The 25,193-nt window shown below is 49.5% G+C and overlaps 3 protein-coding genes, 2 long non-coding RNA genes and 2 pseudogenes across 12 annotated transcripts; 6 read left to right on the top strand and 1 right to left on the bottom strand.

Annotated features, from left to right (window-relative positions):
* The first annotated feature begins 23 nt into the window (after positions 1–23).
* LOC120645184 (nitrile-specifier protein 5-like) lies at positions 24–2,410 on the top strand. The gene is made up of 2 exons (XM_039921961.1): positions 24–228; positions 960–2,410. The coding sequence occupies exons 1-2, from the start codon at positions 205–207 to the stop codon at positions 1,932–1,934; spliced, it is 999 nt and encodes a 332-aa protein (XP_039777895.1). The 5' UTR covers positions 24–204; the 3' UTR covers positions 1,935–2,410.
* A 7,795-nt stretch (positions 2,411–10,205) lies between these two features.
* Positions 10,206–13,010, top strand: LOC120645186. Of its 5 annotated transcripts, none has more exons than XR_005664170.1 (6): positions 10,206–10,668; positions 10,843–11,015; positions 11,116–11,558; positions 11,680–11,847; positions 12,135–12,367; positions 12,456–13,010. It is a non-coding gene; the product is annotated as an uncharacterized LOC120645186 (long non-coding RNA). The 5 variants fall into 5 exon arrangements; XR_005664173.1 differs by lacking the exon at positions 10,206–10,668 and having other exon boundaries at positions 10,744–11,015; positions 11,116–11,228; positions 11,356–11,558; XR_005664172.1 differs by lacking the exon at positions 10,206–10,668 and having other exon boundaries at positions 10,735–11,015; positions 11,970–12,367.
* Positions 13,011–13,320: 310 nt separating this feature from the next.
* On the bottom strand, positions 13,321–15,977 carry LOC120645187. Of its 4 annotated transcripts, none has more exons than XR_005664178.1 (4): positions 15,397–15,977; positions 14,844–14,924; positions 14,032–14,123; positions 13,321–13,794 (listed from the first exon to the last, which is right to left on the bottom strand). It is a non-coding gene; the product is annotated as an uncharacterized LOC120645187 (long non-coding RNA). The 4 variants fall into 4 exon arrangements; XR_005664176.1 differs by having other exon boundaries at positions 13,321–13,945; XR_005664174.1 differs by having other exon boundaries at positions 13,321–14,123.
* A 2,187-nt stretch (positions 15,978–18,164) lies between these two features.
* LOC120645188 (translationally-controlled tumor protein homolog) lies at positions 18,165–20,685 on the top strand. The gene is made up of 5 exons (XM_039921962.1): positions 18,165–18,323; positions 18,661–18,734; positions 19,362–19,487; positions 19,565–19,722; positions 20,415–20,685. The coding sequence occupies exons 1-5, from the start codon at positions 18,296–18,298 to the stop codon at positions 20,530–20,532; spliced, it is 504 nt and encodes a 167-aa protein (XP_039777896.1). The 5' UTR covers positions 18,165–18,295; the 3' UTR covers positions 20,533–20,685.
* A 12-nt stretch (positions 20,686–20,697) lies between these two features.
* LOC120645189 lies at positions 20,698–22,943 on the top strand (annotated as a pseudogene).
* A 1,016-nt stretch (positions 22,944–23,959) lies between these two features.
* On the top strand, positions 23,960–24,334 carry LOC120645190 (annotated as a pseudogene).
* Positions 24,335–24,598: 264 nt separating this feature from the next.
* On the top strand, positions 24,599–24,997 carry LOC120645954 (translationally-controlled tumor protein homolog). The gene is made up of 2 exons (XM_039922654.1): positions 24,599–24,742; positions 24,833–24,997. The coding sequence occupies exons 1-2, from the start codon at positions 24,599–24,601 to the stop codon at positions 24,995–24,997; spliced, it is 309 nt and encodes a 102-aa protein (XP_039778588.1).
* The last annotated feature ends 196 nt before the right edge of the window (positions 24,998–25,193 follow it).

A 25,193-nucleotide genomic window follows, 5' to 3' on the forward strand; every position in this document is an offset into this window, starting at 1 on the left:
CAAAACATTAGAAAAAAATTGCGATTGTTTCCCAAAGGCAGTGGTTAGATTGGTCCAACATTTGATGATGCTGCCACCATGCCCAACCCCTCTCAAGTGATAGTGACTCCAAGCCAATAAACACCTTGTCAGACCAAGCACACGAACCAGAGCAGCAGCCCAGCAAAAGCAGAGGAAGCGGACGACTCCGCGCTGTGGGTGGCAATGGCTGCTGGCACCTGGGTAAAGGTGAGTGCCTCCCCTTTCCCTACTCTTGAAGCTTCATCAATTCTTCTCATTCCTTGCTTAAATTCTTATTCTTAGTGGCAACCATCTGCAAATTATTTTTCGGCTTGCCCTTTAAGACTTTTCTAAAGTCGGAATCGGATTTAGGCTTGGTTTTGATTTGGGGAAAGTTCAGGGGAGAGATTTGTTCCTTGATGCAAGATCATTTTAGTAGTGGAGTGTATTAGTCGGTTTGAAAGTGAGTTGTGATCGGTTGATGGCAGAACCGCAGAAAGTCAGAAATTGATTCTCGAATGGGTGGATCTTGTTGATGCCAACGCTGGCTGACAGGAAAGTCCTGTGATGGGGAACTTCTGCTCAAGTCAACGGCTGCGTCCTGACTATTGCTGTAACAGCAATTTCAGATGACGTTGGACCAAAAGTTCAAGTGTAAATTGGCACAATCTATAGATTTGCTTGGATTTAGGACCGAATTCCTAGTTGTAGCGTTCACTGTCAGCCGATCTACCTTATAGATTTATGGCTAGCTGTCTAGTCTGCCTGACGGAAGTCAACAGGATAATATGCATGTTTACAACGGCTTAGAGCTGTTTTGTTTTGGTCAGTTTTCAGCAGCTAATCCATGCTAAAGTCCATGCTATAGATTTCTATCAAATTTGGCATTGTAGATCAACTTGTTACTATTTCATTTCTCAGTTATCCTAAAATTCACTTGCTAATCACCCCACCCGCAGCTGGAGCAGAAGGGGACCGGGCCAGGAGCAAGGAGCTCCCACGCCATCACCCTCGTCGGCGACACGGCCTACGCGTTCGGCGGCGAGCTCACCCCGCGCGTGCCGGTGGACAACACCATGTACGCCTTCGACCTCCAGACCCAGACCTGGTCGCCGGTCGCCGCCACGGGCGACGTGCCGCCGCCGCGCGTCGGCGTGACCATGGCGGCCGTCGGCGGCACGGTGTACATGTTCGGCGGGCGCGACCAGGAGCACAAGGAGCTCAACGAGCTCTACTCCTTCGACACGGCGGCGGGCGCGTGGGCCCTCCTCTCCTCCGGCGCCGACGGCCCGCCGCACCGGAGCTACCACTCCATGGCGGCCGACGACGCCGCCGGCCGGGTGTACGTCTTCGGCGGGTGCGGCGCCGCCGGCCGCCTGAACGACCTGTGGGGGTACGACGTGGCCGCCGGGCGGTGGGAGCGGCTGCCGCCGCCGGGGGAGGCGGCGTGCCGCCCGCGCGGCGGGGCCGGGCTGGCCGTCTCCGGCGGGAAGCTGTGGGTGGTGTACGGCTTCGGCGGGGAGGAGCTCGACGACGTGCACTGCTACGACCCGGCGACCGGGCGGTGGTCGGCGGTGGAGACCGCCGGCGACAAGCCGAGCCCCCGCAGCGTGTTCTGCGCCGCCGGGATCGGGGCGAGCGTCGTCGTGTTCGGCGGCGAGGTGGACCCCAGCGACCTGGGCCACCTCGGCGCCGGCAAGTTCTCGGCCGAGGCGTTCGCGCTGGACACGGGGACCGGCGCGTGGACGCGCCTGGACGACGGCGCCGCCGGGGCCGGGGCCGAGCACCACCCGGGGCCTCGCGGGTGGTGCGCGTTCGCGGCGGGGGAGAAGGACGGCCGGCGAGGGCTGCTGGTCTACGGCGGCAACTCGCCGACCAACGACCGGCTCGATGACATCTACTTCTTCGCGCCCGCTCTAGAGGCCGCGAGCTAGGCACTGGCATGTATGTGTTCATGCAGTGGCCGGCGGCGAGCTCTCTTCTTCTCTCCGTGTGTGCATCTGCAATAATGTAGAGCAGGGCAATCTGCACGCTTGTTGTGATGGCGGCTGTGTTGTGTTGTTGTAAATCTTGCTTCCTTCGCTTCTGTCTGTGCTAATACTCCCTTAGTATGCTGTGTGATGCTCTGATTATATTGTAGAACAATGACGCTGGCTTTGCATTTGCATTGCAGCTGTAGTAGTGGTTCAGACACCGCCGCCCGGCATGATCCTGTTCTTCATGCCCGGGCTGCTCCTCCTCTTGTGGTTGAGAGTGTGAGTCCTTGGCTTGATGCTTTGCTCGGCCTCCCGGCGCCACGTCGTGAGCGCTCGGTGATTCGTTCTGTGTGGTTGGGGTCTCGGCTTGATGGCGGCCGATGTAACTTGTTTGCCTCATGTTTGTGCTGTGAACCCTGTCCTGTTTCGTGCTTCTTGTTGTGTTCCCTGCTCGGTTTCGCGGTGCCGCTGTGCGCCCTGCCTGCACATCCTTTACCTGGTGCGTTCTGTGTTCCATGAATAGGAATCTCTCCTTTTGCTCGTGGAACGTTAGCGGACTTGGACAGGCTGCCCGTCGCGACGATGTACTAGCGGAGCTTATCTCGGCACGGCCGGTCATCGCTGCGCTCCAGGAAACCAAGCTCTAGTCTCTGTCGGCACTCCGGCCGACCTCCTTCCTCCCTAGCTGGCTTCGCAACTGTGTTACACGTGACTCCATTGGGGCGTCCGGCGGAATTCTAACCGCCTGGGATGACAACCTCTGCACAATGACCACCTCGGCTAGCGAACAGTACACGCTCACCACCTGCTTCCGCCTTGCCCAAGACACGACCGAATTCACTTTTACCAACATTTATGCCCCTGCCCGCCACGAAGATAAGCAGAGCTTCTTCTCTGAACTTGCTGCCGTTGCCGCTAACATTCGTGGACCATGGATCGTTATGGGTGACTTCAACCTCACTCGCACTCCGGTGGACAAGAACAATGACCACTTCAACGCTGCGGAAGCAAATGGTTTCAACGACCTCATCAACTCGCTTTGTCTCATCGAGATCCCGCTGTCGGACAGAGCTTACACCTGGAGTAATAAGCGTGAGGAGCCCACTCTCGTGCGGCTGGACAGATGCTTTGTCAATGTGGAATGTGATGATATCTTTCCCAAAACTCTCCTCTCCTCCTTGACTCGCTTTTGCTCTGATCATGTTCCACTCTTCCTCACTGCCAGCACAAAAATCCCACGTAGCACTTGCTTCCGCTTTGAGAACTCCTGGCTCTTGAATCACAACTTCAGCTCGATGATCCGGGGTGTGCTGATGACGCCTGCGAACGGAGGCAGAAACAAGGCTTTCATGCAAAAACTTAAGCACTGCCGTGGAGCCTGCCGTTCCTGAGCAAAGCACCTCGTCCCGATTGATCAACGGGCGCACGACACGCGTATCCTGATCAACGCCATTGATCTCCTTGAGGAACACCGTGTGCTACACCCCGACGAGCGAAACCTGCGCTACTTGGCGACTCAAGGCCTGCATGACATTCACGCGGAGAAACTTGCGCGCTGGCGCCAGCGCTTCCACACTCGTGTTGCCATGGAGTGGGATGAGAACTCGCGCTTCTTCCACGCCGCGGCGTCCGGCAGACGCCGGCGCAACAACATCGCTGTCCTAGAGGGGGACAGGATTGTGGCCACAACGCATAGCGCCAAGCACACTATCCTTCACAATTTCTACTTGGATTTGCTGGGACGCTCTAGGGGCACCTCCTGGAACTTCGCTCTTGCTGATCTTTACCCCTCCCTTGATCTTGCCTCCTATGACCTCTCTGCCCTCTTTTCTGCGAACGAGATCACCGCCGCCCTCTTCGCAATGGACATGCACGCGAGCCCTGGTCCGGATGGCTTCGGCCCCTCCTTTTACAAACATTTCTGGTCACTGCTCCGGGAGGACATTCTCCTACTATTCGATGACTTTCATAGTATGCGCCTTGACCTCGACGCGCTCAATCATGCCTTACTTGTATTATTCCCTAAGAAGACCGGTGCGCGCACTGCGGACGCTTTTCGTCCCATCTCTCTTCAGAACTGTCCCATGAAGCTCTTCACCAAAGTGATGGTCAACCGGCTCAAACCGATGATTCCCCTTATCATTGACGCCGACCAAATTGGGTTCATTCATGGGAGGAGTATCGCGGAAAATTTTGTGTATGCCGCTGACCATTTGAGCTGTTGCCACAAGCGCAAAACCAGAACTGCTGTGCTCAAACTCGATTTCAAGAAAGCCTTCGATTCCGTTGAGTGGGAGAGCCTTGATCTGATTCTGGGTGCCCGGGGTTTCGACGATCGCTGGAGAAGCTGGGTTTCCCAGGTCCTAACCACTGGCAAAACCGTTGTCATGCTGAACGGGGTTCCTGGGCGCTGGATCAACTGTCGGCGCGGACTCCGTCAGGGCGATCCTCTATCCCCGTACCTCTTTATCATCGTTGCGGATGTTCTGCGGCGTCTCATCCGCCGTGCTGCTGCGCGTGGCGATGTCCAACACCCAATTGATCCGACCCTACCGTGCCCTGTCCTCCAGTACGCCGACGACACTCTGATTCTTTCGAAAGGCGATGTCGCGTCTATGGTGACCCTTAAACGCATTCTCGATGATTTCTCCGCTGCCACTAGCTTGACAATCAACTTTCACAAATCCACTTTCGTCCCAATGAACGTCGACGATGCCGTCGCATCAGAGATGGCCGAGACCCTGGGTTGCTCCGTCTCCTCCTTCCCGCAAACCTACCTTGGACTCCCTCTATCCCCCCACAAACTCAGGTTTGCTGACTACCTCCTGGACTCCTTTGACCGGTACCTTGCTGGTTGGAAGGCACATCTCTTGAGCACTGGCGGCCGTATTGTTCTGGTGAACTTAGTGCTCGGCAGCTTGCCGATTTACTACATGTCCTCCATTCTGCTGCCAAGGAACGTCAGGGAGCTTCTGGACGCCAAGCGACGCGCCTTTCTTTGGACCGGTGAAGAACATTGCCACGGCTCTAGCTGTCTGGTAGCGTGGGATGATGTGTGCCAGCCCAGAGAGCTAGGCGGCCTTGGTGTAAAAAGCCTTGAGGAAATGAACCACTGCCTTCTTCTTAAATTCGTCCACAAGCTTCACGATCCTGAACCGCTTCCCTGGAAACAATGGTTCATCTCTCATTCGGATCTTGGCTGGGGATTGTCTAGTGACTCCTACCTTGGGAATCTTATCTCGAGTGAAGTGCAACGCTATCAGCACCTGACACGGGTGCGCGTCGGCGATGGCGTACACACATCCTTCTGGCACAATCGATGGCTCTTTAACGCCCCGCTTCAAGAGGCATTCCCCGCCTTGTACTCGCACGTCCTAATCCGTGATCTCACTGTCCGTGCTACTTTGGACACCGGCTTCCAAACGCACCTGCGGCCCAGGCTGACGAACGCTGCTAGCAGTGAGGCAGCCATCCTCTTGAGCTGCCTGGAACAAGTCTAACTTGCTGGTTACCCTGACTCACGCTTCCTTCACTCGTCTGATCAGGAGCCCTTCAGCTCACGCGGCGCCTACCGTTCCATGCACGGGGAGGCTCTTCCTTCTGACGCGACGCTGCTCTGGACAACCAGACTCCCCACAAAAATCAAGTTTTTCGCCTGGCTGCTGAGCCGGGGGCGCCTTAACACTCGCTCTTACCTCCACCACAGGAATATACGTTCCTTGGATGAATCTTGGTGCGCTCACTATCCGGGTGTGCTGGAGACGGATGCTCATATCTTCTCCGGATGCCACAGGGCGCGTGGGGTTTGGGCTCGCCTTGGCATCTCGGTGCCGGATGCTATCGTGCGACGTCCATGGGACATTGGTGTCAACGTCCCCCTTCCCGATGCCGTCCGCCTTGATATCGTCCTCCTGATCCTTTGGCATCTATGGAAATGCAGGAACACCGTGGTTTTCGACCAAAACGACTCCGGCTCACTTGATGTGCTCACTCGTGTCGACAGAGATATGGATGCTTGGATGAGTAGATACTGGAAAGTCTCACCATCTGTCCAACAATGGAAAGTGTGCCTCAATCACTGTGTCTCTGCTTCTCCCATGTAACTCCCCCGCTACTTCTTCTAAACCCTCTCATGTACCTCCCTCCTGGAATGCCGGGAGTATTTTTGTAACCTAAACCGATTAAGTTAATAGTAGGTGGGGATCTCCCCCGATATTGTTCGGAAAAAAAAAAGACTCCGGATTGTTTCTTGCAGGTTCAGACTTGGGATCTACCATGCACTGCAGTTGCAGCATCGAACTGTAGGCTGCAATCTTTTTGGTTCCAGGCTGCGGTGGGGAGAGACCGAGGCCAGAAATTATCTGCAAATGGAACGCAAAAAAGATCACAGATCGGTCAGCAGGCTGCTGCAGCATTGTGTATCCACACCACACTCTTGTATAAACAACTTGCACATTTTGGAATCTTGTATAACAAATTTCCTCCGATCCTGCTGTTAACCTGAATCGAATGGCTACTGTATCCATTGTGTTGCTACTGTAATCTCAACTCTGTGCCTATCATATATAGTCATTTTGTTGCTGAAGGATTGATAGGACAGTCGTCGTGACACTACGCATCCACTGTCCGGCAAACGCAACAGAAGTGCAGAACTACCGACACCACAAATTGGCCAAAGCGAACATGATCCAATAACACCCTACATGGGCAATATGCAGTTCGTGAAATCCCATGCCATCTCTCTCAAACCAATACTAGAATGGGAAATCCAGTAGCTAGGCATCTATGCCTCAACTGTAAAACAAAAAATACAGATTGAAAACAGTTACTGGTTTAATTTACCCATAGATTGAAAACAAAAATCCCATGCCATCTAGGCATGCTTGGGGATGTGCGCGGCACGCCGCCGTCTTCGCCGCGGATGCAAAACAGCATGCTTGTTGTTGAGCAGCGGAGGCCGCCGCCGCGCGCGGCCGCGCACGGTTGCTGAAGGATTGATTGGACTCTCGTTGCCGTGCTCGCCGGAAGCCGTGCCGCGACAGAGCGCGACGGCAGTGGCAAGTCGCCGACAATTATTGCGCCGCCGCGCGCGGGGCCGTGCACGGCGCCGAGCGCCTGCTGCGGCCGCCTCCGTCCTGGCCGCTCCGTCTGCTGCCGCTGCTGAACGCCGGCATGAGCTCCACTCCTTGCTCCTTGCCTGCTGCCCGTGGCCATGGCCGCCAGCGCGATCCGAGCTGTTGTCTTCACACTGTCACGGGAGGGTGGGGGGGACCTGGACGGAAGGGGCGGCGGTCCTGGGGGCGCCACGGAGCTCCGGCGGGCAGCGGAGGCGGACGACGTCCAGGGGTGGACGGTATTTCACCCCTGGGTGCCTGAGCGCCGTTGGATCGAACACGAGTGTTCCGGATCGAGCGTTGACTCCGGTCAGCGACTCGGTCGTCCCCGTCAGGCGGGCGCGAGAGCGCGGCGCGGCGTCGCTCGGGCTCGTCGGCGAGCGCCCGGCGGCCGTGAAGGACCCCGGGAACCTCGCCGGAGCTCTCGTGATCCGTTCTGGGCGAAGGCGTCTGCTGGCCTGAGGAGAGGACGGCCCGGCGGCCGGGCAAGCTTCGACTTGGAGAGGTGCGTGGCGCCTGGCGTGTCGCCGCCGCCGCCTCCTGGGGCGGCCTCCGCAGCAAGTCGCGCCGCTCGTCTCTCCCTGCGCGCGCGGCCGGGCCGGGCGTGGTGCCGAGCGCCTGCCGCGGCCGCCTCGCCTCCCGGGGTTCCGTCCGGCGAGGCCGAGGCGAGTCGGCGCGCGGCGCTGCTGAACAGCGGCCTGGCCTGGGCTCCGTTTGTTTCTTGCTCGCTGATGCGAGCCGGTGGCGTCGCGGGCTGTGGGGCAGTGGGGGAGGAGGGAACCTAGACGAAGGGGACGGCAGCAATCGAGTCCCCGCGGCGCGTGGCGGAGCTCCGGCGTGCGGGGGTGGACGGGGCCGCGACGGCCAGGTGGACGGGGGGTGGACGGTATTTGTGGTTTCAGGCTTGGTGTCCGGTGACCTGTTCCTCTGGCATCATGGACGGATCATGCAGTAGCAGAAGACGCATCCGTTCAGAACGGGGCAACGCAACCTGTCCGATAGTCTGATCGCAAAGTCGCAACTGGAAGAACCTGATAGTTGAGTTGGTTTCAGGCTTCCACAACCTGTGACACATGCTGCCGGGCAAAGCACAGAGATGGCTATCTGCTGCGCTACCATTACCTGAAATCCTGAATCTGTGTGGCGAATGTTACCGAGTGGAAAGAGGTCGAGCTGGAGATCAGTAACAAGGCCACTTGTATGAATGCAGCAGTAATGTGCTTAAAACATGGACAAGCCAAGCTCAGAAGTTTATCGACCAAGAACTGGTGGCAGACAACCCGGTACAGATAGAAAAATAACCGATCTTGGGGCAAAAATAAAAAGAGTCGAAATAAACGAGCTTTTGATCGTTTTGCTTTTTTTTTTTAGAAAAATAGGAAAATCCCTGCTGATCGTTTTGCCAGTGCGCTGGAAGATGTAATTGAACAGGGCAGCAGCTTTACCAAATTTCCAGTCTTTGCTAGCGCCTTTGATCTGTTACTCCAAAGCAACAACGTGGCTTGGAAATTTTGAATCTTTTGTTTTTTTTATTTGTAAGCAAGCATCAGAAGTGCAGGTGGGTGCTCTTTTCAGAGTAAAGCGTCTTCAGCCTTGTGGAACTGCAGAATGCTACACCCTGCCAGTGAGCTAGCTTAAATGGGAAAGTTAATCCATGCATATCAATACAGATTCACAGATAAATACCCAAACATGTTTGAGCTGTCAAAATCTTTTTAGTATTCTGTCAATATCTGTTGACCCACCGCACCCAATTCATTTCTAGGAGTTAACACACACTGCCTCTCTTTTTCTTCCTCACTATGAGTTATAACTTTTTCCTTTTGATTCAGGGATTGGGTTCAAGAGTGTTTTCTTGATATCAAGTGAGCCGCATATATTCAGTAACGGCTATCAGATCAAGTTCAATGAGAAGCCATGCGCTGAATGCAACATTGGATACATTGTCCCTGAATGGGTGGAATCAGCACCTAGCCTTTCAGACATTGAAGCCATATATGGATGCTCCAAAATCCTACCTACAACCACCATCATCTTACCCTTAAAGAGCGAGAAAGTTGATGCGGTGAAGAAGCAACTGTCAAGCATGCATCCTGAAATGCTACTCTTCCTGTCAAAGATCAGGAAGCTTTCTGTCCGAGAGGATTACCCTGATCCAAAGAGTAGCACTGTTAGTGAGATCTCAATTTCCAAAACTGAATTACAGGACAAAACTGAATTTTTATGTCCAGTTTCTTGTGTTGTAATCTGAACTGAGTGGTTCGTATTAATCTTGCTGCTATTATATTGATAGGAGACAGCCCAAACACTACACGTCCACATGCATGTACTGATACCGTCCTGCAAAAGAACTTCAACCACAACAGGCAGCACAACTTCAACCACACACTAAAAAAGCTACCAAAAGGACGCCAAATCAAAAGAAAAAAAAATAAATTTGACTGAAGCTTCACTAAAAATTTAAATCCAAACTTCCCCAATTGAATAACATGAACCAGTTTTATTAAAAAAAAAGCATGAACCACCAGGAAAGCATGAAAGGATCAAGCGAACGAACGCTTCCAAAGTTGTCAAGCTACCCAATTAGTATTACAGGTCCCTTGGGATCCTACTAAGAAAACCTTGTGCAGATTCTGTCTGTACCAGTTTACGTTGCCTGATTGCTTCGATCGATCATTTCAAAGTTAAACAAACAGTTGAATGAATAGTGGAATAAGCTTTAACACAACATTGGTAAAAAATTCAGAGCTTGAAAACTGTTCTGATCCAAGCTTGCCTGTTTGGCTGCTTCTTCCTGATCGACCGTAGTCAATGTCAGGCAGGCTCGTCGTCCATAGATTGGGGGAGAGCGAGGCAAGCGACGGCCATCAGAACTGTCGGAGGGGCGGTCCTGGCCTCCTGGAGCGCCGCGGAGCTCCGGCGTGAAGATGGGGGGCGGACGGCGAGCGGAACAGCGTCCAGGGGGTGGACGGTATTTGAAACACCGTCCACCCTTGGGGGCCCTTCCGTCCGTTGGATCTAACACGAACGGCCGAGATCGGGCGTGGACCGCGGTCAGCGGCTCGGTCGTCCCCGTCAGGCGGACGCGGGAGCGCGGCGCGGCGTCACTCGGGCTCATCGGCAAGCGCCCGCCGGCCGTCAAGGACCCCGGAAACCTCGCCGGAGCTCTCGGGCTCCGTTCTGGGCGAAACCGTGTGCTGCCCTGGGGAAGAGATGCCCCGGGGCAGGGGGCCAGCAAGCTTCGAGATGTGCGTGCCGCCATCGTCGCCGCCGCCACTGCCATTGAGTTCTCCTTGTGTCGGCTTTGATTTGCCTGCCTGACACTTTGTGAAGAACCGCACAACTGCTACGGATCGGAGAAGAGCTGCACAGATGCCGCCTCCTGGGCTCCGTGGCCATGGCCGGTGCCACGCGAGTTGCTGTCGTCGCCAGAGAAGGGGGGTCCTGGACGAAGGGGTGGGAGGGAAGGGGATGAACCATCAACTCCCGGGCGCGGCGCAGGGCTCCGGCGAGCAGTGGCGCCGGCGGCGGCCTCCTCGCAACGAGTGTGGTTTCTCCACCTGTGCCGGCCCGGGCAGGTACGTTCACCACCGTGGATGCAGCTTCAAAATTCATGCTGCCAGATTCTCCCCCGAAGTTGGTGCCACCAGGATGGGCCGCCCATCGTCTGCCTGCCCACTGCAATGCTTTCCCAGGCACCGAGCAAGGCAAATTTGTTGGGACCCACTCCTCTCCTCGTATTCTCCTCCCAGGTCTGGCCATAGCGCCTTGACGAGCAGGCATTCTTCTCCACAAGCTCAACAATGGAGTCTTCCTCCTCTTCTTAGATCCGGATTTTCCGGAAGTTGGTGAGGAGCCCCAATGGCGGTTGGAAAAGAGGAACGGAGCCATCGGAAAGAGCTGGTTCAGCGTATTTCAATCGACGGTACATGTACTAGCCTCGATCTTGTTTTCTACTCCCCGGTTCAGTTTACTTTTGGTTGATTTCCCGGCCACACAATCTCAATCTGCCCTTCAACTTCTAGAACCAGCAACGGGCCGGGATTTGTTTCGATTGAACCAGCAACGGCCCGTTCATAGCTGCTACCATTCATGCTCCAATCACACTTCAACCATGGAGGCATGGGGAATCAAATGGGTCTGTTCTATTCCTAATCGATTTCCGAAACTAGGTTCCGAACCATCTTGCACTGCATCCACTGTTTGTTTTTACGAGTATTTTTCTGTCTACATTTCTTGTTTGTTCACAAGCAAATCAGGTGCAGGAATGACATTCCAGGATATATATGGTAATGAGAGCCGGCAGTGGAGTGTTGAACACTGCAGCTGATGAGTTGAATGAAAAAAATGGTAGTAGCAGCGTAGAAGAAGGATTAGACCTCCAATGGATATTCAGGAGTTGTTTGGATGTTGAAAGTTACCCTGTGGAACATAACTCATCTGTGGAAGCTGAATCTTCCTCCATTTGGTAAGCATTTCCTGATGGGAATAGACAGCCATTTGGAACATTGCATGCCTTTGACCATTATTATTGATACTGAACAACTGATTGTTTTTTCCTTTGCATTGATGACTTGTTCATTGATAAGCGTGGGAGATGGTGGCAGAAAGTCCATAGGACTTTCGACAGGAGAGGAGGCTGCTGGCAACCAGAATGAATCAGTGCAGTTTGTCTTAGAAATTGAACACGAAGGGAATGATTCTGCCCAACGCACAATGATCAGTACAGAAACTGTAGCTCAGCCATGGCCTAAAGGGTATGCACCTGCTGACCATTTTTTTGGTGCCTACTTAATTAGTGGAATTCAGCTTTGTGAAACAGAATTTGTGCCATCTGGCTTGCTAATGATGGCCCCCTGTTTTTGTTGTTTGGTTGTAGAATAGACATTGGGAAAACTATTGTTTATGATAAATATTCTACCATGTTCTAACAAGAGATGCACATGACTAAAAGATGCACCTGATCATTACATATAGCCCATGGGTGACAACAAAGCTTGATCAAAATGAGTTGTATCTATATCTAGTTCCCTTCCTTTTTCAGTAAGAGGCTGCCTCAAGGCACCTAAAGGGTGCCCCCAAAGCTTAATGGGTGCAATCGAGAGGGCGCTACACAATTCTTCAAATAGAAAGGGTAAATACACCTGGAATGACTTTTGATTGCGTGAGTGAAGCACAAAAGTTTTATAATATATATATTCTTGGGAGGATGGATTTGGTACAAAGGAGGAGGATAAATATGGGAAAATAATGCAAGAATTTCAAAGCCAGTACCATGTAAGAAAAGACTTCTTGATTTGGAGATTCCATAATTAGTTATTCTTTGAAAAAAAATGAGGCTAACCTTTACAACTAATTGTTTCAGGCAACCGAGTTGCTAATGTTAATGGAAGTAGTTGTGAGTATGCTGCTACCGAAACAGATTGTGAATCCATCGGAACTTGTATGGTGCAGCAGGATCTAGTGCTAGTTTGAGTGAAAATTAGGCGTGGTGTTCAAAGGATGAATCGCTACAAGACAAGGAATGAGATAATAAGGGAGAAATTGAAGCAGTTAGGGAGGAAGGTTTGCAAGAAGAAGAAGAAAACAAGAAGTGTTGCAGCACCCGCGGGCTTGATGACCAACATGTCAGAATGCGTAACAAAAAAATGTTGGTATTACTGAGACTGGGGAGTTCTGATTTCAACTGATGCTAGTATCTGGACCTGATGGTAGATGGTGTTTTGGTAGTTGGACATGCAAGATTTGTAGTGCCTACAATCCATTTTGCATGTAGGTCCCTTTGATTGATGGTTCATGTATTTGCGTGTGGATGCCAAGTTATTATCTTTTTATATCACTACTAAATGTATTGTTGAGACAATTTAATATACCACTGGCACGATTCAATGGAAAATATTTGGCACTGTTGACCAATCTATATTTGTCAGTGTTTTCCAACCTAGAAAGTTTTTTTTGCACAACTTACTACTAATCAATGAAGTTTGTTTGGTTATTCATTGTTGTTATCTGAGTTGGTGCCATGAGCTACTGTTATATATCTATGCGAATTGGTACCACCAACATGACTGAGCTATAGTATCGAAGCTGCCATGAAGAACCATTATTAAAATTTGTAATTGATGCTTTTAACGAAGCTGGCCCCAAATGGTTGCACAGATGTTCACAAGGGACCAACATTTCAAGCCTCATAACAAGGGACCAATAGTTTTAACGAAGACGCTCAAATAGTATCAACAGGTCAATGATTCAAACAGATTTGATCAAACATAGATGATGTTCAATAAAACAGACCAAACCAAACCTAACTTGAATGGTGCTCACAACAACAAACCTAAACGATGTCACTTGCATTCCACCAAAAACAAACAACCAAATAGTGATTGTGTATGGTCTGTTGTTTAGAGGTCACAACACAAAAGCATCATCCTCAAATTTACAGGTCGATCAACAATTCTGGTATGTCTCCGTAATTCCCTGCCATTCTTTACTTAGAAGTTGGTAAAGTAACTCTGCATGTTCAGTCCATGTTCAGCCTGCGGAAGCAAGAAAAAGATGTTGATAATGTGTCCCACAAAAAAGAAAGTAAAGTAAAGAATCACTGTTGTTTAGTTTGTTGGTAACCGTCTTTAGTTCCCATAGTAGCTGAAAGCCATCAAAAGCACGAGCATAGTGTGTGTGTGGCAAACAACCCTGAGTAGTTCCTGAATTAAGTTTCACAAGTTAATAGTGGTCCACAAAGTCCCAAAAGTAACAACTCATCATCATTAAAGGATCTAGAACATGTATTTTCAGTGACTCAAAGTCCCAAAAGTAACAACTGCATCTCCCTTCCGAAACAACTGGAACTATGAGCTGACATTATATGCATGGGAAAATTGTTAGATTGTGCAAGATTTTGGGAGAAAAGGGAAAGAACTGCTGGTTATTAAGCAGCATACCATGAAACAATCTTCAATGTTGTATGGTTGCCAAGAAACGAAGAACGGATCCGGTTGTCACCAAGGTAGTAATCTCCATTTAGCACTCTCTCCTGCAAGCAATAGAGAAACACTTGTCATAATCCATGACACACTGCAGCTAAATAGCTCTAGGATGAAGGACAGGGGGCTTGGAAAATTATAGCAAAAGTTGCTGGAAGGAAATGTCTCCAGCGGTTATGTCCTGGCTCATACACTTGATCATCAAGTGATTTGTAGAGCCTCATTATTGCATCACACATAGGAACATCAAAAGCACCACCCCACTCGAGTTGGTTCCACAGACTAGTTCCAGAAAACTTGATGTCATAAGGCACTTTGTGAAAAAAATGTACTCTGGAAAATAATGGAATGAGTTAAGTACATAGATCAAATAAAAGTGTCAACAAACAAAGGATGCAATGCCAGAAGAGTACCCGCTCAAGCTAACATTTCCTTTTTCATATGCTTAATAAAATTCTTTGCTTTTCTTAGGTGGTGGGGTGTAATGGTAAAAGCCAAGATCATCTGGATGCAGATCGAAATTAGAGTGGCTATGAACCACTTTAACAGGGAATTGATCAACCATTTCGATATCGCCATCCATATAGTTATGACTTAAAACACTATGATTTTGTTGCTCATTGCTGAAAGAATCTGTATCCTCAGAGCCAATAACAACAACCGCAGGAAAACACACAAGACATTCGACAACAATGAGTTAAACGGCATCAGCAATGAGTACCTTATGCTGTTACCTCAAGGAGTTAAGGAAAGCTGACAATACAAATTACCTTCTTCATTTGGTGGCAAATTCCACTAAGCACCACTACTAGAGTTGTCGACCATCAATGTTGCTTGCTGACCACCGGGCACTTCGTGGGACACATAATTCAAGTAAGAAATATGTTTAGGATAAATGTCCCAATATTATATCAAAAGTAGATCCATTATCTTAATTGGAACCAACGCATTGTGAGAAGAGAATGTGGGTCAAATATCTTGCTTCAACCAACGAAATTCAGTGAGGCAAAGTTTGATAATAAGGACAATTACTAATTGACTATGCAGAAGGAACACTTTTGTGACTTCACAGGGAATGTTGCCAGCACTTTTCAGCATTTTGAACATAAACCATTAGGTTCCTAGAATTCCTGAAATCCCAAAGCATTGAGGCCAAATTGTCTGGCGCCCACTTCAAGGTGAGTGCCGGAACTAACTTCAAATTGACACAGTGCAGTCTCTACCAATGAAGGAAATACGGTACAAAGTAAAGGAGCTACCAAGAGCGCATCGGCCTTCCAACAATAGTAACCAACATGCGGGGTCCAGGATATATGCACATACCAGGTAGGACGAACGCTGGGGACTCCCACCGTCCCACGCGCCAGCTAGTTGAGCTCCGCCCGCCACCTTGGTATTCGGGTCGAGCAACGCCCGCTTGCTGTCATTGTGCCACGAGCCCGGTCCTTGTCCCCGCACGCGGCGCCGCAGAGCCAAGGAGGAGGAGGAGCGGTGAGGCGGCGAGGCAATCCGTCGAACATGTTGAGGGCGCCAGAGCGGGCGTGACATGGCCTTGGCGCCAAGAGAGGGAAGAGGGACGCATTTGCTGGTGGAAGAACTAGATCGGCGAGAGAGTGGAGAAGGAAAATGGGCATGTATTTTTTTTTTGACTCGAAATGGGCATGGATTTGGAGATGGAGGAAAGACAGGGGAGCGAGGAGCACAAAAGGAAATCTGATGAAGGGAAAAAACTGACATGTGGGGCCACGGAGCACTGGGAATCTGCCGGAGACACGCGAGGCAAAAAAAAAATAAAGGCCGAACCAGACCGTCGGGCAGCGACACGGATCTCAATAATATAATAAAATCTGACTGCAAATAATGTACCGACTCGAGCCGGTGCTGCCGGAAATCATTCACCCCCGCGTGACGAACAGGGTGGACGGGGCCGCGACCGGGGGTGGACGGTATTTGAGATACCGTCCACCCTTGCGTCCCTGAGAGCTGTTGGATCAAAAATGGGCGGCCCAGATTGGGCGTTGGCTGCAGTCAGCGACTCGGTCCCAGTCCTCGACTCCTCGTTAGCGCGGCGGCGAGCGGCTTCCCGGGTGGGTCCTCCCGGGGATGCGGCAGCTAGCGCTCCGGCGAAGAGGCCCGAGCACGACGCGGCAGCACCTGAGTTCACGGAGGCGGCAGCGCGGCGAAGGTCGGTCACGGCGCACGCAGCGGTGAGCTGGCGAGCTGCGCCCGTCGACGGCCGTCCAGCTGCGGGGGAACAGCCGCGCGGACTCCACGCCCGCGACGGCGGCTTCGAGGCAGCGCCGCGCGCGGAGGCGAGTCGCCGGAGCTGGAGGACGCGCCGGTGCCTCGTCGCCTCTGCACGCTCAGACTTCACATTGGTTCTGGTTCTAGTGTTTTATTTTGCACCGGAGCATTGCAGGATCGGCTTTTCAACAGCAGATAGTTTCGGATGTTTTGGAGGTTCAGACTTGAGATCGGCGATGCACGAGTCTGTGATCGACATGCAGCTGCAGCTACCTCTCTGACGAATGAATCTCTGATTTATGAATCGGAAGGCACTGAAAACGAAATGTGATGAACAGCCAGCGCACTTGTGCCTGCATATTCTGCGGAGAGAACATCGATCCCCATGCAAAGGATCAGCTGACCAAGAAACCTGTGCTTGCCATGGCTACCTAGCTAGCAGCAGCTGCTAGAGAAACCACCAGTCAGAAGATTTGCAACCTGTTACTAGGGATGATGTGCCTGCCTGACACTTGGTGTTGCCAGGCAAATAAAAGAGAAGCTAGCTGAAGCTGCTGATAGCGGCATGAGCTACTTCTGATTGATTAGCCGCCGACCTCTGTCCCTGCTTTCTGCTTCCGAGTTCTTGATGGGCAGCAAAGACGCTGACTCTACCATGGAGTTTAAGTCTCTTATTTATTGTGTTTTGTTGATGTGGTAGTATATTTATGGAAAAGAGAGGGTGAGAAATCAAGTCTCCAAGTCTTATTTAGACTCCAAGTTTTTACGCAAATAAAAAATGAACGTGAGAGAGACAAGTGAGCTATATAAACCAAAGTAACACACTTTGCATTGGGAAGTATAGTTTCTTGTGATGGTGTTTTTGAGACTTAGACTCTATGAGTAGAGTCTGCATTGGGACTGCCCTAATACTAATCCTAACAAGCAACCTAGCCTCCACATTACTCCTATATTATTATATTATGGAAAAGGACGAAACCAAAAACTATAAATATTTGTAGGGAAAGATAAACTTTGCAGAAATAAAAAAAATCGGACGGCGACTATACATGATGGGCCGCGCAGCCCACTGGCTGCAGCTTTATTCCACTCGCTCGCTCGCTTTGCCGTTGCTGCATCGGGATCTGCAAGTCCATCGTCCATTGCAGCATGGAATCCCACCTGGTGTTGTCTCAGCCAGCTTTAGCGCCTCCCTTTCGGCCCGCTCCTTCTTTCTTTCCTCTCCTGTGGTAAAGACTGAGGTCGACCACATGCTGAGATTTTGCCTAGTCAAAACGTTGGCAATGCCTATAATTTGGTAGCCAACTAATCAGGCTCAAACACCCAAAATATGAGCCAATTGAAGTCATGCCAATCTTTTGGAGATTAACCAAATGAATGCCGTAATTTATGAGCACGCCCATGTTTTGGCAGAGCATATTTTGTCACTCAAGCAGGTCAGGGGTTTGTATTTGGACATGGAAGTCGACAAGGACAGGGACAGCAGCCGTGGTAGCAGTGGTCGTCGACTAGTCGGCGCACCAAGCCGGCAGATCCACCCGTGCTACACCCAGAAGCCGCTCGGTGGTAGCGTGCCGCCGACGCTGGCCCGGCCCCACCACGGCACGGCGGCGCACGTGCACGCATCCCGGCCGTCCGTGCGCGAATATCCGGCCCAGATACCCCCATCGCACGGCCCAGGCCCGCACAACCCACCCCGCCAGCCCACCCCGTCCCCGCCACGCCGAGGACTCTCCCCCAATTTCCCCAAACCACAGGGGACTCTTTCCCAAAACCGACCCCCGTCCGATCGAAATATTCCCGCGGATCGGACGGCCCAGAGCGCTCGCCGGATATTTCCCCGGGGCTATAAATCCGCAGCGGCCGCCTCCGCCCCCAAACCCTCGCGCTTTGCCCCCATCTCCGCCCCGCCGCTGCAGCGCTCCGCCTCCCTCCCCCTCGCACCCGCAGGCTAGGGTTCACCTCTAGAGACGGCACCATGTTGGTCTACCAGGATCTGCTCACCGGTGCGTGCGCCGCCTTGTTCTTGTGTCCCAAAATTTACTCTTTTTTTTTCTTCCCCCCCTTGGGGGGTCGGGGAAGAGTAGGGATTAGGGAGTCGTCGCCGCCGCCGCCATGGGCGGGGCGGATCTGCTCGGCCGTGGCCGTGCCGGGTTCCGGTGGCCGATTGCGGGTCGCCGGCGAAGAAAGATCGTGTTTTTTCTGGGCTCGGATGGTTAGATCTGCGCGCGGATTTTTTTTTCGTGCGGTCGTCTTGTGTTTTCGAGCGAATTGTGCTGTGATTTTTTTCCCCACGCGAGTGATGGCTAACCGATGCGTGTGCTTCCTTGTGTGTCGTTGCAGGCGACGAGCTGCTCTCGGACTCGTTCCCGTACAAGGAGATCGAGAACGGCGTGCTCTGGGAGGTCGAGGGCAAGGTACGTCCGCGCTCCCCTGCGCTGTCCTTCCGGTTCGATTTGATCGTCTTGCGTGTGCCGCACCAGACCGGGAGCATACTCGTCGGGCGGAATTCGTGTGGTGTTTGAGCTATGCTTCGTTAGATCCGAATTATGCGATGCTGCGGTGGTTGTTTCAGGGGGCAGCAAATTGGTCTTGTAGAATGACTGTAGTCGAGTGCTGTGCCTCCTTAAGTTCCCGTTTGGAGAGCTAATTTGTCGATCAGATTGAATCTTGATGTCATTCAGACTTTACAGTAGCTAGTTTGACTTGAGCCGTGGCCTTTGGTTACTCGGATCTGCACCACTTCTGCACCATCGTATTAGTTGCTTGATGTGGCGCACCATATTGGGCCTTTCTTGTTCATAGTTGCAAAAACATGCCCTAACAACTTGATTTTTTTCAGTTCATAGTCGCAAAAACAGGTGCTTTCCAAATCCTGGGGCATTGGTATAACTTATTCTAATGGTCTAGTTTTACAAACAATAGTCAATCTGGATGAATCTGCTTTAGTAATTGTTGATTACCTTTGTTTGTCTTACTACGCCATGGTAATGTGTTAGTCTGTTTAATCTGCTATTTACATGATGCTGGTTGGGTGTTTGCAGTGGGTCGTCCAAGGAGCAGTGGAGGTGAACATTGGTGCCAACCCGTCTGCCGAGGGTGGCGAGGATGAGGGCGTAGACGATCAGGCTGTGAAGGTTGTGGACATTGTCGACACCTTCCGTCTACAGGTTGCTCCAACATCCTATTTGCTCGACTCATGTTTGCTTTGGATGTACTGGATGCTGATTGCCCTTCCTATTTGCAGGAACAACCTGCCTTCGATAAGAAGCAGTTTGTCACATTTATTAAGCGCTACATAAAAAACCTCACCGCCAAGCTGGAGCCGGAGAAGGCTGATGAGTTCAAGAAGGGCATTGAGGGTGCCACCAAGTACCTTCTTGGCAAGTTGAAGGACCTACAGTTGTAAGTTTCATTTTCACATCTGTCAGTTTAGTAATGCTGTGGTTATCTATCATTTTGGCAACACATTAATTTTTACTAAAAACTGTACCTTTGTGAAAACATTACAGTATTAATTGTTTTTAGCAACAGTATGTTTCACATCTACTGTCAGTTTACTAGTTTAGTAATGCTATGGTTACCTATCTTTTGGCAAAATTGTACCTTTGTGGAAACATTACAGTGTATGTTAATTGTTTTTCCTCATCTTGTTACTTAACATTTGTGGTCTACTACCCTCGTTATAAATGTAGATTATTTTAGCTTTGTCCTAAGTAAAACATCACTAAGTTCGACCAAGATTATGAAAAAACGTTTGAAGAAGCTAGAACAACCTGAAAGTTAGAACTACCTTAAAGACAGCTAAAACAACCTTCAGACAGCTAAAACAACCTTATCATTGTAATCTGGGCATGCATCATATATCTTAGCCTATGTGATGTTGGATTGTTTGTTTGCAACACCATTCTTCCAGATCAAATTGTGCATTGTGTAAGCACCAATATTTATATATATTGTGTTAACATTTTTACTAATGGAATCATGTTGTCTGGTAATCACTATGGTTGTACTGTGGCCAATTATCTTTTTTGTGATGTGCATCACTGACTTCTGCTGTATCAAAAAAATTCTTAAATCTGATTTGTTTGCGGCAGCTTTGTTGGCGAGAGCATGCATGACGATGGGAGTCTCGTGTTCGCGTACTACAAGGAAGGAGCCACCGACCCGACCTTCCTCTACTTTGCGCATGGCCTGAAGGAGATCAAGTGCTAGGTGCCCCTGACCATACGGGTGTTATCGTGTTCTTAATTTGTCTGGTTTTGTTCGTATTGTGCTGAGAAACATTGTGCTGAGAAACGGTTGTCGGCTTTTACCACCAAAAGATACTCTTACTTTCTGGATGTGATCTGTTACTCTGTGTTTCTGGATGTTCTGGATGTGATCTGTTACTCCGTGTTTCTGTTACTTTGTGATCTGTTGCTCCGTGTTTCTGGATGTGGCGGGTGGATGTGATGTGTAGGGCTGTCTCCTATCTATCCAATTGCAACAGAATTCGCGCTCGCTCAGGTTACACATCACAATATGTGAGACCTTACCAACATGTGGTTTTCGCTTGCATTGCGATTCAGTGGTGGATGGTATGCTGTTATGCATTGCAAACTTGCTGAAGCTCATACAAATCACACATCATAATCAATCATGCATCAAGCGTTGCTCTCGTGCTTCATGGATATGTGGTGACCGGCCAGCGAAGTGGTGGGTAGCATGCAAATAGTGCAGGAGTGCAGACAAACAAAAGGGTTAAATATGGGTTCTACGGGCTGATCTATATGTATATACTAGGTGATTTTCCTACGCGTTGCTGCGGGATTAAAAGAGTAATTTTTTATGAATTCTCAATCAATAATAATTTGTAAAAATCAAATCGAACGCATAGAAAAATAGAACTCGATTAGATAACTCTGCAAACAAAGTGGCGAAGAATAATAAAATGGAACTCAATTAGATATCAAGATGGGCTATAAGACTTGTTGGAGGCGGATAACTGAAATAAAATTGATGATGTTTGAGTGGTGTGATTAATGTTGAGTGGTGCGATTGATGATTTTTCTAATAACTAAAGTAAAATCATTTGAGACAGAGGAAGCGCAAGACCGTTGGTATTCCAGAACGGATGGTCAGGATGTAGTTTGTACCTAAAATCGAACGTCTGAAACAAAAAAGGTGACGTGGCTCAATGTGGTTTCAGAGAAATAACAATCAATGATCGTGAGTGGGGATCATCTTTATAAGAGATATAGATAACGTCACATAAACATAGTGCTGCTATTAATGAAAACAATGACTAGATGAGTCCACAAGAAAGAGAAAGAGAGACGTAACATTTTACTCGAACTCCTCGCCATTCGATTTTGGGATGTTGGAGGAAACCAACCAAATAGGCCTACTATTTAGACACGGTGTTGGATGTGTGCTTGGGTCGTCCAAAGAGCTGTTGAGGTTGACATTGGTGCCAACCCCTCTGTCGAGTGTGGTGAGGATGAGGGCGTTGATGATCAAGCGGTGAAGATTTTGTCGACAATGTCGGCACCTTCCGTCTTTAGGTTGGTCTAATATTGTATTCATTTGACTTATGTTGTCCTGGTTGTACTGTGTGCCTCATCGGTATGCTAATCGTGCATTCCCGATTGCAGGAGCAACCTGCCTTTGACAAGAAGCAGTTTATCACCTTCATCAAGCGCTACATGTCTACATCAAGAACCTCACTGCCAAGTTGGAGCCGGAGAAGGCGGAAGAGTTCAAGAAGGGCATTGAGGGTGCCACAAAGTACCTTCTTGGCAAGCTTAAAGATCTCCGGTTGTAAGTTCTATTTTCTCTGAAGCCAAATATAGTAACAGTATGTTTGATATCTAATGTCTGTTTAGTAAAGCTATGCTATGGCCACCTATCATTTTTGCACTGTGTTTTATGTTAATAAAAAAAATGTGCCTGTATGGAAATATCATAGTGCATGCTATTGTGACCCCCATTTTGTTACTTATTTAACATGGCTTGTGGGCTGTCCCCTGTTTTAAACATAGTTCATTTTATTACTTTACAGCTCCTAATACAACCTCAAAGTTTGAGCACTATTACTTTAAGCCTGCTAAACAACCTTCATTTTGGAATTGAGTATCTTTTAAATCTGCCATGCAGCACATATCTCAGCCTATGTGATATTGGATGGTTTGTTTGCAACACCATACTTCCAAATTAATTATGCACTGCTATCCAATATTCTGTGTAAGCACCAACTGTTTACTAATGCAATCATGTCTGGTAATCACTATGGTTGTATTGTGGCCAATTATCTATTTGTGATATGCATTATTATGTCTTGTTTTTGTTGTTAACTGCTCTATCAAAAAAACCCTTAAATCTGACTGTTTGTGGCAGCTTTGTTGGCGAGAGCATGCATGATGGTGGAAGCTTGGTGTTGGCCACCGACCCAACCTTCCTCTACTTTGCACACGGGCTGAAGGAGATCAAGTGCTAGGCGACCGAGCGCCCTCCGACCCTACACTGGGTGCTACTGTTTATACTGTCCTTAATTTTTGTCTAGTTGCTTCTTTGTAAGAGTGTTTTGGAAACTATTGATGGAAAGCTGAAACTATTTCTGGAACAATTGAACACTGGTTTTTACCTGATGGTTGTTTCTGAATGATTTTATTCTTGCGGTAGCTCTATGGTTCGCAGTTGTGTTGGCTTGCCTGTTGTGGCCAGCACTTAGGCCAGGTCGAGTGGATGTGTAGGGTTGTCTCTCCTATCTATCCAATTGCAACGGAATAAGCTCTGGATTCAGGTTACCACAATGGATATGAAAGTACTGGATTGAGGTTGAACACAAGGAAATTGTACTGTATATCACCGTAGCTCAGTAACAAGCATGCTATATTTCGCTAGACGCTTGTCATCCGGTCCATCTCATATACAATGAGTTCTTTTTTTTAAAAAAATACAAATATGGTTCATCGTCAAACTGTATATAGCATTGGTAGATTACTTCATATTTATTTATCCATAAATGTAGCCATCTGACTCTGCACGCCGGCGCCCCTGGATCGGCAGCCATGCTGCTGTGCGCATCCCCCCGAAGCCGCCCTGCAGTCTCCTTCCCGCGAGATGAGCTCCGGCACCAGCAGCGCCGCGCTCCCACGCCCTGGATGATGGGGGGCTTGCAGACGATGCTCCGCTGAGCACGACAGCACAATAAATAAAAATGCCATCCATTGAACCTGCTCCGTACCTAGAAGCGCGGTACTATTTAGTTTTCTAATTACATTTTTTTTCGTTGTACCAACATGTGGTTTTCGCTTCAAGATTTAATTTGCAGGGCATCTGCATCACGATTCGTGGATGGTATGCTGTCAGGCATTGCAAACTTGCTGAAGCTCACATAAATCACACATCATAATCATGCATCAAAGGATTGCTCTCATGCTTCATGGATATGTGGTGACCGGTAAAGTGGTGGGTAGCATGCAAATAGCGCAGGAGTGCCAGACAAACAAAGGGTTAAATATGGGTTCTATGGCTGATCTATATGTATATATATAACGGCACATAAACTCAAATAGTGCTGCTATTAATGAAAACAATGACTAGATGAGTCCACAAGAAAGAGAAAGAGAGAGGCAACTTTTTTACTGGGACTCCTCGCCATTCGATTTGGGATGTTGGAGGAAACCAACCAAATAGGCCTACTATTTAGACGTGGTGTTGGATGGGTGCTTGGGTTGTCCAAAGAGCTGTTGAGGTTGACATTGGTGCCAACCCCTCTGCCGAGTTTGGTGAGGATGAGGGCGTTGATGATCAAGCGGTGAAGATTTTGTTGACAATGTCGACACCTTCCCTCTTCAGGTTGGTCCAATATTCTATTCATTTGATAATGGAAGCTTTGTTGGTGAGAGCATGCATGATGATGGAAGCTTGGTGTTCGCCTACTACAAGGAGGGAGCCACCGTCCCAGCCTTCCTCTGCTTTGCGCACAGGCTGAAGGAGATCAAGTGCTAAGCAGCCGAGCGCCCTCCGACCTGCTTCTTTGTAAGAGTGTTTTGTAAACGACCGATGGAAGGCTGAAACTATTTCTGGAACAATTGAACAATTGGTGTTTTACCTGATGTTCGTTTTTATCCTTGCGGTAGCTCTATGGTTGAACAATTGAACACATGTTAAATATGGGTTCTACGGGCTGATCTATATTGTATATAACCGCACATAAACTCAAATAGCGACCAGATGAGTCCACAAGAAAGAGAGACCTAACTTTTTTACCGGGACTCCACACCATTCGTTTGGGATGCCGGAGGAAACCAACCAAATAGTGCTAGGAGCTGTTGAGGTTGACACTGGCGCCAACCCCTCTGCCCAGGGTGGTGAGGATGAGGGTGTCGATGATCACGCAGTGAAGGTTGTTGACATTGTCGACACCTTCCGTCTTCATGTTGGTCCAATATTCTATTCATTTGACTTATGTTGTCCTAGTTGTTCTGTGTGCCTCATCGGTATGCTAATCGCGCATTCCCGATTGCAGGAGCAACCTGTCTTTGACAATAAGCAGTTTGTCACCTTCATCGTCAAGCGCTACATCAAGAACCTCACTGCCAAGTTGGAGCCGGAGAAGGCGGAGGAGTTCAAGAAGGACATTGAGGCTGCCACCAAGTACCTTCGTGGCAAGCTCAAGGACCTCCAGTTGTAAGTTCCATTTTCTCTGAACCCAAATATAGCAATAGTATGTTTCATATCTAATGTTAGTTTAGTAATGCTACGGTTACCCATCATTTTTACATTCCGTTATATATGTGTTAATGGAAAATGTATATTTATATAAATATTACAGTGTATGTTATTTTTATTTCGTCACTTAGTTAACATCGCTTCTCCCTCTGTTTAAG

Source organism: Panicum virgatum, chromosome 8K (assembly GCF_016808335.1).
Source record: "Panicum virgatum strain AP13 chromosome 8K, P.virgatum_v5, whole genome shotgun sequence".
Taxonomy (NCBI): domain Eukaryota; kingdom Viridiplantae; phylum Streptophyta; class Magnoliopsida; order Poales; family Poaceae; genus Panicum; species Panicum virgatum.

Excerpts from the sequence above, each read along its gene's own strand:
- LOC120645184 (XM_039921961.1), top strand. The coding sequence starts at position 205 with ATGGCTGCTGGCACCTGGGTAAAG. Across the intron at positions 229-959 it reads CTGCTGGCACCTGGGTAAAG|CTGGAGCAGAAGGGGACCGG; the intron begins GTGAGTGCCTCC and ends CCCCACCCGCAG.
- LOC120645188 (XM_039921962.1), top strand. The coding sequence starts at position 18,296 with ATGTTGGTCTACCAGGATCTGCTCACCG. Across the intron at positions 19,488-19,564 it reads TCGACACCTTCCGTCTACAG|GAACAACCTGCCTTCGATAA; the intron begins GTTGCTCCAACA and ends TCCTATTTGCAG. Across the intron at positions 19,723-20,414 it reads AAGTTGAAGGACCTACAGTT|CTTTGTTGGCGAGAGCATGC; the intron begins GTAAGTTTCATT and ends TGTTTGCGGCAG.
- LOC120645954 (XM_039922654.1), top strand. The coding sequence starts at position 24,599 with ATGCCGGAGGAAACCAACCAAATAGTGCTAGGAGCTGTTGAGGTTGAC. Across the intron at positions 24,743-24,832 it reads TCGACACCTTCCGTCTTCAT|GAGCAACCTGTCTTTGACAA; the intron begins GTTGGTCCAATA and ends TCCCGATTGCAG.